The following is an 18,343-nucleotide window of genomic DNA, read 5'->3' as shown; positions in this document are numbered from 1 at the left end:
AGACAGTTTCTTCCAGGTGCTGAGGGAGCTGTCGTGCCACCACACTCTCAACAACCTTCGCAAGAAAGCGAAGGTTGGAGACAGGACGGTAGTTGGCCAAAACAGCCGGGTCCAGGGAGGGCTTCTTGAGGAGGGGCCTCACCACCGCCTCTTTCAAGGCGGCCGGCAAGAACCCCTCACTCAAAGAAGCATTGACGATGCCCTGGAGCCAGCCTCGTGTAACCTCCCGGGAGGCCAGTACCAGCCAGGAGGGACACGGGTCCAGTAAACATGTGGTGGTGTTCAGCCATCCCAACATCCTGTCCATGTCCTCGGAGGTCACAGGATCAAACTCTTCCCACAAAATGGACTCAAGACCTGCCTCCATTGGCCTGCCTGAACTAGTCCAATCGGAGGCTAACCCGGCCCGGATCCGATCGATTTTGTCATGCAGGTAACACCCAAATTCCTCTGCCCGACCCTGGAAAGGGACATCCCGGACCCTCTGATGAAGGAGGGAACGGGACACCCTAAACAGGGCGGCAGATCGGTTACCTGCAGACGCGATAAGAGCGGAGAAATAGTTTCGTTTCGCTGCTCTTATCGCTACTAGGTAAGTCCTTAAATGGGACTTTACCAATTTCCGATCGGATTTGGAGCGGGTGGCCCTCCAATTACTCTCTAGGCATCTCTTCTGACGCTTCATCACCCTCAGCTCCTCGGAGAACCAAGGAGCCAAGGTAGACCGGCATTGGGTGAGGGGCCGCAAAGGCACGACCCGGTCCAGGGCCCCTGCGGCCACACCATTACAGGCGGCCACCAGGTCCTCAGTCGAGCCGTGGGTCAAGGTCTCAGGTATTGGCCCAAGCTCCATCTGGAACCTCTCAGGGTCCATCAGGCGCCTGGGGCGGAACCATTTCGTCACTTCTGGTTCCGCCTCCTCGTGGTGGGGCGTAGCGGTAGGAAAGGCCAGCCAAAGGAGAGAGTGATCTGACCATGACAGGGGCTCAACAACTATTTCCCCTAAAGCACGATCACTCAACCACTGGCCGGAGGCAAAAACTAAGTCCAGTGTGTGTCCTCCGGTGTGGGTAGGGACATCTACTAATTGGGTCAGGTCCATGGCCGTCATGGAGGCCATGAACTCCCGAGCCACCTCAGATGCTTCACCTAATGATGGCAGATTGAAATCCCCCATGACTAACAGTCTGGGGGTCTCAATCGCCATCTCGGCTATCACACTGAGAAGCTCGGGTAGGGCTGCTGATACATAGCGGGGAGCCAGGTATACAATTAGCACGCCCTGCTGCCTCCCATGATCCCACTTCACACCTAGGGATTCACAACCGGCAGTCTGCGGTACAGTGGTTTCCCTTGGATCCAGGCCTTCCTTAATAATAACCGCCACCCCCCCACCCTGACCCTGGGCTCTCGGCTGGTGAAATGCACGGTAGCCTGGCGGGCACATTTCAACGAGGGGCACCCCCCTCTTGGCCCAGCCAGGTCTCCGTAATACCCGCCAGGTCCACCTCCCTCTCCGATACCAAATCATAAATGAGGGGGGCTTTATTAACCGTGGACCTGGCGTTACACAGCATCAGCCGAAAGCCCAGGCCCTGAGATCCTAAACCCCCTAGGTTGCAAGAAGAGCCATGAGGCCGGAGCGCGCCATAGCTCATAAACAGCGGGTGCGCCCTCCCCTAGTGTGATATGGCCCTCTGCTCCCGCCATATCTACCCCTCCCATACACAGTCTTAATGGAATTGCCCTCTATTAGGCAGACCCTCCCCCCTCCCCAATTCCAGGACCTACGCCCACCTCGCTGAGGCCTTCAGCCGGCCTGGGAGAATTAATTTCAATTTGCCCACCCCTCTCCCTGGAACCCCCTAAAACCCGGACTAAAAATTTGATTAAAAATCCCCTTAGGTTGCGTTTTTATTTATTTATTTTATTTATTTATTAAATTTATATACCGCCCTATCTCCCTTGCGGGACTCAGGGCGGTGAACAGGCGATACTAAAAACCACGGTAATAAATAGTTTGTTTTAAAATCGAATTAAATAACGGGCCTGTTCTAAAAACACACCCGTAAAAAACCCCCCACTGAAACATAATCAAGCTACGCCACCTCTCATGATTAAAAAATCCCTCATAGAGGTAGGCCCTCGTTAATGCTGTGGGCCAGACCTGCGAGAGAGGGGACTCTCGCAGCGCATGGAGGTCAGCCACTGAATACATCACGGGCACACAGTAACCTCCAAAGCAACCCTATATGCCTACGAAGCCCTGTCTATTATCAAGTTCAGTTCTTTCTGGTGTTCTGGAATGGCCACATTCTGGGAGCAGAAGAGTTGCTGAACCTGGGTTCCAGCTAAACAGCCGTCTTTCTCTCGAAGCCGCAAAGTGGCCTCTCTGGCTCCTTTCCAGGACCGTGATTGCTTCATCCATGAACAGAGCGCAAAAACAGCTGGTCCCATAAGCAAATTTCCGAACCTCCGGCATTCCACTCTGACGACGTTGGCAAACTAGAGTGGAATGATGACAGTCAATCTCAGGCAGTAAAAACTTACAGGGGACAATGATAGACAGTTCCTGGTAACAGCAGCCGGTGTACAACGATGGTAGTCCGTCCCTAGTAACCGCAGCCTAGAGCAATGGTAGTCAGTCGCCAGCAACAGCAGCTTGCCTAGAATGATGTTAGCCAGTCTCTAGCAACAGCAACCTCCTTTCGTCCCGCCTGCTCCACTCGACGTCCAGCAAAACAGGACAGAGTCCAAGGCAAGGCAGGTCCGAAGGGGGAGTCCTCAGGGCCAGGGCAAGCCAAGAACAGTCCTCAAAACAAGGCAAAAGCAATCCTCGAAGCCATCTATGTCCCAACAGCCTGCGAAGGTTTGTGTCCCTTTAAATTTCCACCTTTCCTTTCCTGAGGCAACTTGTAGCTTGTTCTTTTGCAGCCTGGCCTCTCCACGCTGACTCACTTCTTCTAGAGTGTGTGTAAATTCCGAGCTTCCGAGTTTTATCACAGAGAATAAAATACAAAACAGTAAAACAAACAAAAAATGAAACGAAACAAAAGCATGCGTTCAACCCTAACAACAACAAAAAAAGAAAAAAATAGTGTACAAAAAAAGAGGAGAAAGTGTTCAATTAAATTTAACATTTAACATGTAGGATCCACCCTGGCTGGGTGCTAAAAGAAAAAGTAGTAAATTATTCTTCCCTTTTACAAATGTGTGTGTGTGTGTGTGTGTGTGTATGTATATATATATGTATCTGTGTGTGTGTGTGTATTATGCATATACACGCAGAAAGAAGAAAAAGCAGTCAACAGGTTGAGCTAAACATTACACTAATCTTCAAATCCCTCTGTTAACCATCTGTTATATTTAGCGCATAGAAAAGACTACAAACGGTTTCCAGTCTCTTATACAGCTGTCTAGCCCATTATCTTTAATCAAAGCAGTTAATTTCGCCATCTCTGCTAGTTCAGTCAATTTCAAAATCCATTCTTCAACAGTCTGCATCCCTTTTTCTTTCCAATGTTTGGTAAGTGCAATCCTTGCAGCTGTCACCATGTGAAGGAATAGCACCCCAAATTGTTTTTCAATTGGCTTGTCCATCATACCTCAAAGAAAAGCTTCAGGTTTCATTAATATTTGTATCTTAAATATTTTCTGCATTGTCATTGTTATGTTTATCCAGTATGTTTTCATATATTTGCAAGAGCACCACATATGATAAAATGAACCTGAATTTTGATTACATTTCCAGGACTTACTAGAAACCCCTTTATGCATTTTTGCTACTCTATCTGGGGCAAGTACCAGTGATACATCATTTTGTAAAAAATTTCTTTCAAACAATAATTTAATGTAAATTTTAGTCCATTCGTCCATACATTCTCCCATTTATCTAGCATTATACTATACCCAATTTTTATTGCCCATTTTACCAAACACTCTAATGTATTCGGCTTCTAGGTTCATCTTAAGAAACATTTTATATATTTTAGAAATCAAGTAGTCATCTCCAGAACATAGATTAATGTCCAATTCAGATATAGTTCCTGTGAAAACAAAACTTTTTTTAATCAAATTTAAATCTTTCAAAAATTCTATAATAATTAACCCAATCACAAGCAAATCTTTCACTTACTAGTTGTTCTCTTCTCTATCTTAAATCCCTCTTTTTCAAATATCAGTGTCTTGATATGTCATCCATTTATATTTTGAAATCATCTGTTATATATAGGCTTCATGAGGTGATAGCCAAAGTATCACTTTATCAGCTAATCTTCTTTTATACTTATACACATGCAATTGATTGCCTAATAACATGCATCTAAAAAAAAAGGGGGGGGGTTAACTTTTACTTTGTCATACCACAGATAAGCATACTACCCAAATTTCAAATCAAAATATTCGAGGTCTAACAGCTTTAACTTTTTAAAGTTATTCAGTCTTTTAACCTATCAGACAACAAGCATCATAAAATATATCTTTCTGCCACTGTTTGAAAGTGGAAACTAATCAATATCGGTATAGTCTGAAAGAAAAATAATACTCTAGTTAGTACATTCATTTGAATTACTGAAATTCTTCCCATTAATGACAAATCTAATTTTTGCCATCTATTTAAATCCAATTTTATTTCCTTCCATATTTTACTGTAATTATTTTTGTAAAGCTTAGAATTTTCCTCTGTGAGAGTTACCCCCAAGTACTGTACCTTTTTCACAACTTTAAAAAGTTTTAAATTCCAATTTCTTCTGATCTTCCACCTTTATGTTCTTAGTATTATCGTCTTTGATTTATTTATTTATTCTTAAACTCGCCATTTTTCCAAACATTTTAATCTTCCTCTTAACATGTTCAATGTTCTCTAGGGGTGTTGCCCAATCAATACCAAATTGTTGGCAAATGCAGGTAATTTGTAATTATGCACTTTAATTTGTAGTCCTTTTGTTCTATTATCCTATCTAATATCTCTATTTAACTATTCCAACACCAGAATAAATAATAGAGGATAAAGGACACCCTTGTCTTGTTACCTTCTGGATTTCGCATGGTTTTGTAAAGTCTCCATTAACCATGAATCGAGCTTTCTGGAGTGTATAGATGGACTTCAGAACCTGTATAAAGCCAAATCCAAAATCCATCTTTTCCACTATTTTTCTGCATCCAGAAAGACTAACGTAACCTGTTTGTCTCTACGTTGTTGTAAATATTCAGTTATATTCAAAATTACTCTTATATTATTTTTTAGTTATCTTTTAGGTAAGAAACCACAGTGGTCTTCATGTATATACTCCTGTAAAACCTTTTAAAGTCTTTCAGCAAAAATAGATGCAAAGAGTTTGTAGTCGTTATTTAGGAGAGAAATTGGCCTGTAGTTCTTCACAGAAGAACTACAGTTAAATCCAGTCCATCTTTGAGTGTTAAAGAAATATAGGCATCCTTCCAAGAGTCTGGTATATGGTTCCCCTTAAAATAGAATTCATTAAGTCCTTCATTGGAAGAAATAATTGATGTTTGAAAATTTTATAGAATCTGCTTGGTAGGCATCTGGTCCCGGACTTTTGCTTGTTTTAGCTCTTTTAATTGCTTCTATTATTTCAAATCTTTTTTTCTTAATCTGAACATTTTACTAGTATTTTGTAATATTTCCTTAGTAATCAATCTAAAAATTTCAAAGATTGTTCTTAATAAAAAATTATAAACATCATTAATCCATCTTTTTTAAAACACAAAGAACTCAGTTAACAAACTCTTCATTAGTTTTATTTCATGAAAATTAGATATTTATTTTTAAGGCAGCTTTCCATTTTTTTGTTCCAGAATTATCCACATTACTTACATTTGTTTTAAAACTAGACTGTTTTATTATTCCCAAAGTTCACAGGATGTCTGTTCATTTTTCATATGCAGTTATCTTAGTAGGAGTTTTAGACAAATTTTTGCCTAACATGTGTCTGCTGAAATTTGATTATATGTGTACAATTATTTATCAAAATATACATAGTCAAAGCAATCTTAAAAGAGATATTTTATAAATAACATATAAAGGTAAAGGTAAAGGTTTCCCCTGTCCAGTTGAGTCTGACTTTAGGGGGCGATTCTCACCTCCGTTTCTTAGTTGAGGGTGCCCAGCATTGTCCGAAGACATTTCCTTGTTCATGTGGTCTGCGTGACTATATGCTGAAGCACATAGAATGTTATTACTTTCCCACCGAAGTGGTACCTATTTATCTACTTGCATTTGCGTGGTTTTGAACTGCTAGGTTGGCAGGAGCTAGAGCAAGTAACAGGAGCTCACCCCATCACACGGTGCTCAGGTCTTGAACTCGGGATGTCAGCTTTCCAGTTGACAAGCTCAGTGTTTTTAACCACTGAGCCATCGTGCCCCCTATAAATAACATAATAAGCACTATAAAGTGAATTTTCTTTACTGATTAATTAGTGAATTCCATATATGCAGGTAGTCATCTTCTTACAACTGGTCATTTAACAGCAACTCACAGTCACAGCAGCCTCAGAATGGATCCTTTATGTCTCATAAAGCATTTTCGGTTATTGGAAAGCATTATGCCCCTCCTGGTTTCCCCAGAAATTCAATGGGATACTGGCAATAGATGGGATGTTGGATTGAGGTCTGTTTCCACAGCTTGCCAAGGGAATTTCCTTTCCCTTTTTGCAGGGAGGGAACATCCTTCTCTGTGCTGGAGGAATGGTCATGGTTAACGGACTAACATAATACCCCAACTTCCTTCTGTTTGCATCTTGTTCTCTTCCTTCCCTCTTTGTCAATTTTTAACCAGTTTTAGTGTTACTATTTATTGTTTTAATAGTTTATATTGATGTTTTATTGGTTGTAAACTACCTAGAATCACATATATAGATAAGATGAACAGCGTGTAAGTTTCATAAATTAATTAATAAGCAGTTACATTGTTTAATTGCTCAGACTATTTTATGTTTTTTTCCCCAAGAGCACAAGATCTTTTCCGCCAAGCAATGAAATCTCAAAACATCATCCTGGAAGTTGTCCCTTTGTATGGCCGTGAACACTATGAAAAGTCAGTCATAGCACCATTGTACTCCCCAAATAAAGCTGAGCATATTTCAAAAGGAAAATTTCCACCTGCAGCCCTTCCAAAGTCGATGATGAAAGACCCAGATTTCTCTGAAGCAAACAATCTAGAGACTAGTACACATGCATCTCCCAAGAGTCCTAACTTCTCAAGAATTAATAAGAAACCTCCATCGCCATCTTTATCCCCATTGATAGGTTTTGGCAGCAAGAAAAATGCAAAGAAAATAAGGATTGATCTGAAAAAAGGTAATGGTTAAAAGTTGTTGCTTTCGAAATATGATTTTTTACATATGGTTGATATGGATGTATACATTTGACTCATTTGTTGCAAAAGCAGCTGACATACTATCTGGAAACAGAAATAGATGAGCGCTTATGCAGGGGAGGCAGCTGGCAAATAACAGCTTCCATGTATCCAGGGGTACTTAAAAAACAGGTACGGTAACAATATACAGCAGACATTGCATTTAAAAATCTTTCCAGTTGGACTTCCTTTACTTTTAAAGTTACTTTTATTTTCAGTCAGCAAACATATCTGCTGGAATGTTATAATAACATGAAATAATACCTTGATACCGCTGTACTGATAAGATTTGGTTGAATAATTTTCAGTATTCCATGGTACAACACGGGTTGTTAAGATTTAAGAAGGCTTCCTATGGAATGTTCAGTTTCTAAAGTGAACCAGTGTCTCCTGAAATCATACTGCAGAACAGAATTAGGAGATGAACACTGAATTATTGCAACAAGATATTTGCATGTTAAATTCAAAGTCACACATCTGTCAGATTAAAAAGGTCAACAATTTACTTCTTCTCAAAACCCACTTGAAAGTGTTCCATTGAGGATTAGGGTAGTCTGTGGATAAATCACACAGCTGACTATTTATTTAAACACTAAATGGTTTACCCATGCTTGAAAGGCTCGGCTTCTACTTATTTCAATGTTTTTGTCCATAAAGTACTCCAAGAAAGAAAAAATAAAGAAATAATGCATAAAGTAGCAATTAGCAAGCTTTTATATTGCATCAGTTTCCAAATTCTAAGCCTTTGCACATAAAATTATTCCACATTCCGCAAAAATATATCCTAGACTTACCTGCTCTGAGTACAGCTAAGAGCAGAACTGTTTAGAGAGGTGTCACATTCTTTTTCCTCTCTTTCTGTCCTTCTGTCTGAATACATGTATGCTTATGTATATGTTGTTACTAGGTGTTGGCTGCAAAAATCTTCTTGCAAGGTCTGCTTGTAGAGATCACCATGAAAAACAATTTCAAGCTGTATTCTATAACATACGTCAGATGATCTGCCCCAAATGAGTTTTAAAAGGTTTTACCCACAAAACTCTAGGCTGGAGCTGTTAGGCTTCTAGTCAGCTCCCCTAACAAATTCTGTCTTAAGTTTTTATCAAAGAAAGACTTCCTTTTCTGCTTTGAGTCTAAGTTAGGATTCTGCTCTTTAGCCATTTATTATCAAAGAGACCCATTAGGGTTGTTAACAATATAGAAGGGCATTCTTGTTGTAATGTTCTTGTTCTTGGAAAGCTTTATTAAGGAGTAATTAATGCAACAACAAAATAGCCAATAAGCTTTTGTATAAAATCTCCTGACATACCGATTTTTAAGAATCCATAAAGACAGAAAAATAAAATTACTAATTTTAAACTAGCACTTCTGACAAATTATTTCAAGGTTATAATACTAGCAACATGTCATACTCAATCTACAGCTGGCAAAGATGCTTCAGATACAGTGTAGGCACTGCAGTTATACCTGTTGTTGCACTGGGCTTACACAGTAGCTACATCAGGCTCATTTCAGTTGTGGAAATGTTCAGCCTGTAGTTGCCACTTCTGCAGTTTCTCCTGGACTCAAGCAAACACTTTTTTGAGTCTGCAAGGTTTTCATAAAAGTCCAAGTGAAGGGAAAGCTCCTTTCAGGAGTCACCAATAGATACAGTGAGTGTGCCCACGCCAGAGCTGAAGCCTTTTGACCCATCTGGACTTGAATACTGCACACTCTAATAATAATAATGTAAAAAATTGGTCAGTTAGGTCTACAAACCACTAGGCTATGTGTTCTAATCTTGCCTTCAGCATGAAAGCCATGTGGGTGATTTTGGGTCAGTCACTCTCTCTGCTCAATTCACCTCGCAAGGTTGTTGTGGGGAAACTAGTAGGAGGAAGGAGTATTAGATATATTTACTCCCTTAATAAAAATAATAAAGATGGGATAAAAGAAATCTCTATTCATTCTACAAATTAAAAAAATGCTTCCAGATATTTTTTCTGTCCTTTTGGCCTTTTCTAATGTAGTATGTCACTAAAGCTTGTGTTCATTCTTTGAGTTACTGCATGCTTTACATAAGAACAATGTACAGAATGGAAATAGAGAAACATACTGTATGCTAAAGAATTAATGTTGAATTTGAAGAAATCTGATGAAAGACACATTTGGTTGCTGCACAGAAAAGCTGAATAGGGTGTCTTAATTCAGCACTAAAGCAAGTAATGAATCCTACTATTCTTACCTAATTGAAAACAAACCTATTAATATAAATATTAAATATTAAGACTTTGGAGAACAGCCTTCTGTTAGCTGCTGGTTGCCTCATATTTACAGATACTTCTTCTATTCTTTAGGACCTGAAGGACTAGGTTTTACTGTGGTCACCAGGGACTCCTCCATACACGGTCCTGGCCCTATATTTGTAAAGAATATTTTGCCTCGAGGTGCAGCAGTTAAAGATGGCCGTTTGCATTCAGGAGACAGAATATTGGAGGTTGGAAATCTATTCCTCAGCACATATCTTTCTATTAAGTGAATTAAACAGTATTTGGTGGGGGCAAAGAGCTCTAAGCTTTTCTGCCATTATGTGATGCTTTTTCGACTGATACAAACCTGTTTAATATAAAACATAGGCTCAGGTGCATTATAAAATAATTATAATAGCCCATTTATTTGCATTTTGCCAAATATATTTTTGGAAATATAACTGCTTATTGCATTTTTTTTTTACCAAACAAGGTGATCATTGCTCTAGATAATTTTTATCTTCTATAATCTGAAGGTGAGGTCAAGTTTCTTGGATACTCAAAGCCTATGCTTGCATTCATGATACTTTCCCATTTTTGCTTTTAAAATTTGCCTGAGCAAAATTGGGAATTTGGAATTCAGAAGTAATAAATGCTCCTTGGATATCTCATCTCTAAGGAGATGCAAATCTCCTCCTGAATATGCTAATTTTAAGGTTCAACCATTTATGGCTTTCCAGATTCAACCATGTTGAATGATATTGATTATTTGGATCTATTGAAGCTGATACAATTGTTCTGTAAAAGAAAACCTTCCCAGCAATATTCAAACAGGTTTTGGATATACTTGTTAAATATGTTTCTCACATGTGAAAAAAAGCACAAAGCAAGGGCAAAGCACATTTCTCTGGGTATACTTAGCATGATTCAGCTGGAAAGACCCTTTCCTCAGTAGCAATTTACCATATTTTACTTGGCAAAGGCAAATAGATAATTTGCAGTACTGGATAAAGTGAAATCATACCTAAGTAAAATGAGATTGTTGGAGAGAAGTCAAAATTAGAAATCAACATTCAAATTAATCTTTGTGACAACATCTGGCTTGGATGTGAAATATTTTGAAGTATATCTTCTCTGATAGGCAAGTTTAATGCTCCATTCTTACATCTTCCTCAGCATTTTACTTGAGTTTCATCCAATGCAACCATAGGCAAACCTCTACTTCAATAGTCCTGTGCTTTCTTCTGTTGGAGGATAGGGTGGGGTTGAAGTGGTATTCTTGCAGGGAATATCAGTAGATATACTGATATATAAATTGTAGATATAGATCTCACTGCAAAAGTAGGGAAGGAAACTTTGAAACATCTGCAAGATGGGTGGCTTAGATGGCTTAGGTTCCCAATCCTCAGTTTGATACCATGTGGATTAAATTGCTCAATATTTAACAACATGAGGGTGAAGGTTTGTTCTCTGAGCTTATGGGTTGGTTTCCGAACGTTTTGTTACCTGGCTAGGTAATATCTTCAGCGGAGTTTGTTACCTAGCCTGGTAACAAAATGTTCGGAAACCAACCCACAAGCTCGGAGAATGAACCTTCACCCTCATCCTATACCTGAGCTATAGATATTCGCCACTATTGCAAATTTAACAATATATTGTTAACAATTTTTGCTAACTTGCTCATTTATGGTGTTATTAGGTGAATGGTAGAGATATCACTGGCAGAACTCAAGAAGAACTTGTAGCTACTCTGAGAAGCACAAAACAAGGAGAGATAGTATCCCTGGTCATTGCTCGCCAGGAAGAAACCTTTCTGCCCCGAGAACTGGTAATACTCTTTGTAAAATAAAATGTGTGGAAACGTATCACTGTTTATTAAGTAGTTGAAAATGTTAATTTAATGAAGGTTTTATGAGGTTACAAAATTGTTAGACAATCAGAATAAATAAGCTCAAATTCTCTTATCTAGATGAAGACACAAAATTAGTATAATGTACTACTAAAATTAGGAGATTACATAAATTGATTGTATTTAATGTTAACAATTTATGATTTTTTTCAAATTTTGATAATTTTTGCTATTAGCAAGATTGATTGTTTTTCATTCTGTTAACATGTAGTATAGTACAACTTCATCCTCAATAGATTTGTCCAGACACTTATTTAGTCCTCAACTCACAACCATTTGTTTAGTGACCGTTCGAAGTTACACTGGCACTGAGAAAAATGATTTGTGATTGTTTTTCACACTTACAATCATTGCAGCATCCCTGTGCTCATGAGATCAACATTCAGAGGCTTGGCAATGACTCATATTTATGATGGTTGCAGTGGCCCGGAGTCATGTGATGAAATTTTGCAACATTATGGCAAACAAAGTCAACAGGGAAAGCCAGATTCACTTAACCATGTTACCAATTTAACAGTTGCAGCGATCCACTTAACAACTGTGGCAAGAAAAATTGTCAAATGGGGCAAAACCTATTTAATACTTGTTTCAGCATCAGAAATTCTGGGCTCAATTGTGGTCATAAATTGAGGATTACCTGTAATACTATTCTTCTTTATACTACTGTTCCTTCAAAGACAACAAACAAACCTGGAAGTCAGGCTCATTTAGATAAAGATCTACCCCATGCTTCTCACTCTTTCCCATTATGACTTCCAGTGATGTGGTTCTAAGGTGTGCATCCTACACTTCATCCAGCCAACCATGTTCAGAAAGCTCAGTTCTGCCCAACTACTTTACATCACAATGTTAGTCTCCTTTGTCTTCTTCCTTGTATAGGTATAGCAAGGAACAAGGAAGCAAGGAACAAAAATGCAAGACCATCTGTGTGCCAGTTCACCCCTCACGCTGTCTATACAATGCATACCAAGTTGTACTGAATCTGAAGAATAGGTTAACCTTATATTTTAAAATGTAATGATGCAGTGTTTAAAATATTTCATAATTTCCCATATGTTTACTTTGCCGATGATCTACTGCAAAACAGTTGTTTAATTTTGCCTTATTTTGAAACATGTGCTCTTGCCCAAGCGGTCCATAGAAAAGTCTGTTACTATCCAGAAGATAATTTTTTTCTGGAATAGGAGCCATCTCAGACAAAATGTAAATCTCTTAATTTCTTTTTTGCTGTTTTGATTTTTTTAAAAAAATACTTTAAACATAAAGCATAAAGGAAGGCCAGTGCATCCTGTCTTTATCTTATTCTCTATTCTTGAAAGAAAATAAACTCTAGTAAGATTCTTCCTTTTCTGTTTCTTAAGAAGTCATTTTTAGTTCATTGCTTTTACCATTATGTGAAAATCATCATTAGACTGTATATCAATGACTAGGCATACTTTTCTTCCCATTATTTTTGCTTATTTGTTTCCTTCCTTTGGCACTCCAGTCTATTTTGGGCTGACCATTATTGTAATGAGTGGTTACTATGGACTGTCAAAGTATGTCTATTAGCAAAGTAGACATTCTACAGAGTCATTTAACATATGTATATATATGTAAGTATGCATGCATGCATTTGCATCCTTTTAATTTTGTTAAGTCGAGACTGCAGTAAATATGTGAACTTAACCTTTTTGATGGAGTGATAATGGCATTTGCTGCTGGCCTGCTGAAATGCTAGATTTAAGCCAGCTTTGAAATTTGAAAAACACGTGTATTTTATCTTGCAGTTTTGCAAGTTGGCAGCTTTATTTGGGTGAGCAGCATCTTTAGGGGGAGGTCCTCCCTCCCTCCACATAATGAATGTGCAACAATAAAATATAATACTATAATAAAATGAAACAGTTAAAATCGAAGCCAAAATCAAAGCTAATTAAAACAATTAACAATTAAAAGCTTGGCAAAAATGAAGCAGTTTTTCCATCTTCCTAATTACTGGAAGAGTGTTAGCCAAACAGACTCCTTTGCAAAGTGCATTCCATAGCCCAAAAAAGACCCTTTCCTGCTAGTTCTCTTCAGGAGAGCATCTTCTGTTGATCTTTGCGACAAAGTTCTTTACTTGGAAAAAAAGGCTCATTTTTACACAGTTTCAGAATAGTCTATGAATGCCAGGAGGGAGGAAAAGCTGAGGTTAGTGGCAACGTAGTTCAGAATATTTTTTTTACTGAAATGATAAAGCCATTTAACATCACACAGTGATCCTTGGTGGCTCACAACAATCAATTATATATATATATATAACTAGTCGGATCCTTTCCACTAGGCACCAGACCACCCCTACTATGAACTCCTTGACTCAGCCCCAACCTAGGTCAGTGCTTAGGGGATAGACACTCAAATTAGAAATCAAACTACTGGGTTTTTTTTCCATCCCTCAGTCTTTTTTAGAGGAAAAAAAAGTACAAGGACTAGTTAGTATTGCTTTCTATCCCCTTGTTTCTAATCAGAGTTTTTAAAAACTTACTTTTAACAAATCTTAATCAAGATTCTTTGAACAATACTTTCTTGATCACTAAAATAGTAACTTACTCCATTGCATATAAATTTGTGAAGGTTTCTGGTGCCATATCTATTTTTTGGAACGTTTGATGCCATATCTATTGTTTGGAACGTCCTTGCTGATGCCATATCTATTGTTTGGAACGTCCTTGCTGATATGTATGGATTATTTATTATTCCATTGTTTACAGGTGCATATTTAAGACTCAGGTTCATTCAGATTTTTGCTTTTAAATACAGTTATTTTTTTTCCTCCCATCAATTTTAATGTACGTGTTTTGTTTTATTTCATTTATTGTCACTTTTTGTTCCTAAATTTGGGCAGTTCAGCTGTTATATGGGGACTGGGCCATATTTAGATAATGTTTAGATTTGGGTAGATAAACAAGTAAATATACATGACACAAAATTATGGATTACCATTTCAGACAGTTTTCCCGGGCAATGAGGAAGCCCAGCTGAACAGTGGTAAACTAGAAAGAAATAAAATATGTTCACCATGATGGTTTCACCTAAAGAGATGATTGTTGTCTTTATAATTTTGCTCGCATGGCACACTTGCCATAGATAGTGATGTTGTACTGAAAAAAAAAGTATTCTGGAGGCTGATTACCTTTCTGTAATTGATGTAGATTTACTACTACTAGGTTATAAACCGTTTGCCTCCTCTCCCTCATTGTTGCATTTTAAAGCACTTTAGGAAACTGCATTTTTATAGGAGCAAGCAAAGGCACTTAGAATCAGAGTTATATTTATAATTTTGGGGTGTGCATTTTAATCCATGAACTAAGGATTAATTATCTTTCAAGAGGACAAGTTGCTCCTCCCTGGCTTAATTGCGATCTCAATAGGCAGGAACACTGGATAGTTTCAATCTGGCCTTCAATTAAATTGCTTTTTATTTTCTTTCAAAGAATGATGCACAGGTGTTAGGCCTCATAATAATGAAGATGTTTAAATTCCAATGCAATATAAAATATAGCTCTGTTTACTCATTCTACAGCTATATAACAGAACATGTTTAATAACTTACTGGCTGAAAAAAAGGCTCAGATGCTTAGGCAACATGCTTTAAATCTGCTGATCTCTGAAATTAGGATGGTTGACATTGTGTGCTAAAATGTCAGTAGCAGTCTTGATTTTCAAATATAGTATTGGCTATTCTTTTTGCTGTCATAAGACAAGTGTACATTTTATAAGCAAAAAATATGTGGAAGGGTTCATACAGATTTTGTTGTTTTTACTTGAGTGGTCTTCAGGGCAGTAGGATAATTTAGTCTGGATAGTAGCTCCAGGGGAGAAAGTCTGGAAAATAAAGGGCATAAATATGCTGACCGCTAAAAGCCCTGAGCCTCTACTTCAGCTGCAGCTTTGCGGCTGCCAATGCCAGGTGCCGCTATGTAGGGCGGCCAGTTGAGGGAGAAATAGGTGGGTGGGGGGAGTTGAAGTGTCCCTATGGTCGTAAATGTCCCGTGGCAGTCATAAGTGAGGTGGGTGTGAATTTTGTTTGCATGGTTGTTGAGGCACTGCAGGGCACGGGTTGTAAGTTCTTTCATTCAGCACCATCATAACTTCCAATGGTCATTGAATGAATGGCCATGACTCAAGGAGTTTGTATTGACTGCAGTCTTATGGCAGCAGTGAAGAATTAGTGACCCTTCAGAGGTTCCTGAGTTAAATCTCTCAGCATTTACCATTTACACTGCTAGATTGGTTCGTTAACAGTTATAATTCAGCAACATTTGAAGAGTTCCAGTTCTCCAGTCTGCTTGCTGTTCAAGTAACTTTTGCAATCTTCCATCCTTGTTTTAAGGATTTATTTTTTACAAATTACATTTATATGTAGATATTGCAGTTTTAGGAATATTGCATACACAAAAGACAAATATATTGCCCCATTTTAATAAATATGTAAGTATTAATCATATATAACACTATTTAGTGCAACAGCATAGTTTCTTTTAGGCTAATAATGTATTTCAAGATTAATATTTTGTGATTCCTTTGCATTTTCATTAACCACCTCCCTCTTTTTGACCTTGAAACTATCTTGATGAGCTATAGGTCATGTAGGTTTACACTTACATGTAGTCCTCGCTAACTGACCACTCTTCAGAGACCGTTCAAACTTGTGATGACACTGAAAAACTGGTACTTGTGACCAGTCCTTAAAGTTCTAGCTGACACAGCACCTCCTTCCCCTGTGATCGTAATTCAGGCGCTTGGCTCACACTTAAAACATTTACAGCATCCTGCGGTCACATGATCGCCATTTGTCATCTTCCCTGCTGGCTTCCCAGAAGCAGAGACAATGGGAAAGCCCGTAAAGGTCACAAATTCCTCTGGTTAGTCCCCTGACTTTCAGGCGCTTGGGCTGCATGGTTCACTTCTCAGCGTTCCTGTGCTTGCATTATGTCTCATACTCTACCTCTGACTTCCCTTCGTTAATGTTGCACCATCTATACCTCAGCCTTCCTGCACTTGCACTCTGCTGTGCCATCCACCCCCTTATCTTTTGCTACTCATACCCTGCTACAGCATTCACAAACCAGATACCCTCTGGCCTTTGCACCGTGCCACACTATCCATCCCCCAGATTTCCTGTGCTTGCACCTTGCTGTACCATCGTCCTTTGTCCTCCAGTGCTCATGTGTGGCCCATATCAGGTCTTCCAAGCTCTCTCCTGGCCTCCCCCAAGTCCTGCACCGGCCTTTCCCATCCCCTTGCAGCACTTCCGCAATATCCCCATGCTCCTTACCCGTGACTCCTGACACTTCCCACTTAATGACCCACAATTCCTTCAGTTACAATGGCAGTTGAGACTGCTGGGATTGTTGTTGTTTAGGAATGTGATCAATGATGTCATGCTTTATGAGCGCATTGTTTAGCAATAGTAATGCAATCATAACCTGGATACTTACCTGTATAAATAAAATAGGGCTATTGGATCTAGGCTGCAAAAATACAAATAACCTTTAGATGGTGGCAAAGATATACGGAAAACATTATCTCTTTTTTGTTCTCATTGTTACTGTCTAGGTCTGGCAAACTTAAATAAAGATACTTCCTGTGTCAAATTGGATCTGCTTTAACATAATTTTGGGGGAACTTCTGAACATAAATAGGTTTTATGAAATTTATTTCTGGTATAGCAAAGGATAATGACTGTTGATTAGATTAAAGGATAGGTCTTACTTAAGTACAAGTTCAGCAAACACACATATCAAATTGCTATATGAACTGTTTTCATATAATAAGAGCAGTGAAACCCAGATTATTGTTTGAGAATGCTTCAAAAGGAATGAGAGAATCTTAAACTCCTTTGTAAAGGAGATCAGCAAAATAAAATTGGAATCAATCACAAATTTTCCTCTTATTATCCACTTAGCCAAATGTTACCATAATGCGTGCCAGCTATTGACAATGTAAACAGCTGGGGTTAGTAGCAGGTTCCAAAACTCAGGATTATCTTAATTTGCTTAATTATCAGACTCTACAGATTTCCTCGTGATTAATATATTTTATAAAATACATTTGTTTTTTTAACTATATAAAAATACTAAGTTGACTTCTCTGAAGATAATTTAAAGATTATGAGGTTGGGTAAGGAACAGTTTGATATTAATCTGATATATGTTTCTGCTTTTTTTAAAAAAAATGAAGAATGAAGAAACATTCAACTGTTCCACTCAAATCAGTTTGATTATCATTTCCAAGAAAGATTGATTATAAGCCCACTTTTTTAAAAATCAGTTTAAGTATTGTTTTTCTTCTTGCTCCAAAGAAAGTAAGATTATTTTAGTGGAAACTATCAAGTTTAATGCAGCTGTATAAATATTTATCATTGCATTCCTATCCCCTCTTTTCTCCTGATAACTCAAGACAGCATTCATTTAATTCCCCACTACAATGGTCCTATGAGATAGATTGGGCGAAGAGAGAGAATCTGGTTCAGAGACATTTAGTGAATTTTGTAGACAAATGGGAATACAAATCCAGATTACACATTCACCCACACCCATAGTGTGAATGAATAATAATATTCACCTATATTTGGTTTCACCTTCATATGCATTAATATCCTTTTAATATTTTATTATTATTATTATTTATTAAATTTATATCCCGCCCTTCTCCTTGCGGACTCAGGGCGGCTGACAATCGATTTAAAAAACATAAATAACAATTACAGAATTAAAATTAATTAAGAAGAAATATTTAAATATAGTCTAATTAAAATATGATTAAAACCCCTCTAAAAATTGCCCTAGGCCAGTCCCGCTTGTTGGAAT

At 38.3% G+C, this 18,343-nt stretch overlaps 1 protein-coding gene across 1 annotated transcript in view; it reads left to right on the top strand.

Moving 5' to 3' along the window:
- The window catches only part of LOC107289643 (partitioning defective 3 homolog B), a 187,930-nt gene that overhangs the window by 45,558 nt on the left and 124,029 nt on the right, over positions 1-18,343 (top strand). Inside the window, exons 5-7 of the mRNA XM_015818469.1 lie at positions 6,969-7,318; positions 9,713-9,852; positions 11,304-11,432. Coding sequence (XP_015673955.1) covers positions 6,994-7,318; positions 9,713-9,852; positions 11,304-11,432 — 594 coding nt within the window. The 5' untranslated portion in view covers positions 6,969-6,993. The remainder of the gene's footprint in view (positions 1-6,968; positions 7,319-9,712; positions 9,853-11,303; positions 11,433-18,343) is intronic.

The sequence above is a fragment of the Protobothrops mucrosquamatus genome, unplaced genomic scaffold, assembly GCF_001527695.2.
Source record: "Protobothrops mucrosquamatus isolate PMUCROS unplaced genomic scaffold, P.Mucros_1.0 scaffold_9, whole genome shotgun sequence".
Lineage (NCBI taxonomy): Eukaryota > Metazoa > Chordata > Lepidosauria > Squamata > Viperidae > Protobothrops > Protobothrops mucrosquamatus.
Note: the sequence above shows the minus strand (reverse complement) of the source record. Positions and strands in the feature narration are given on the sequence as shown.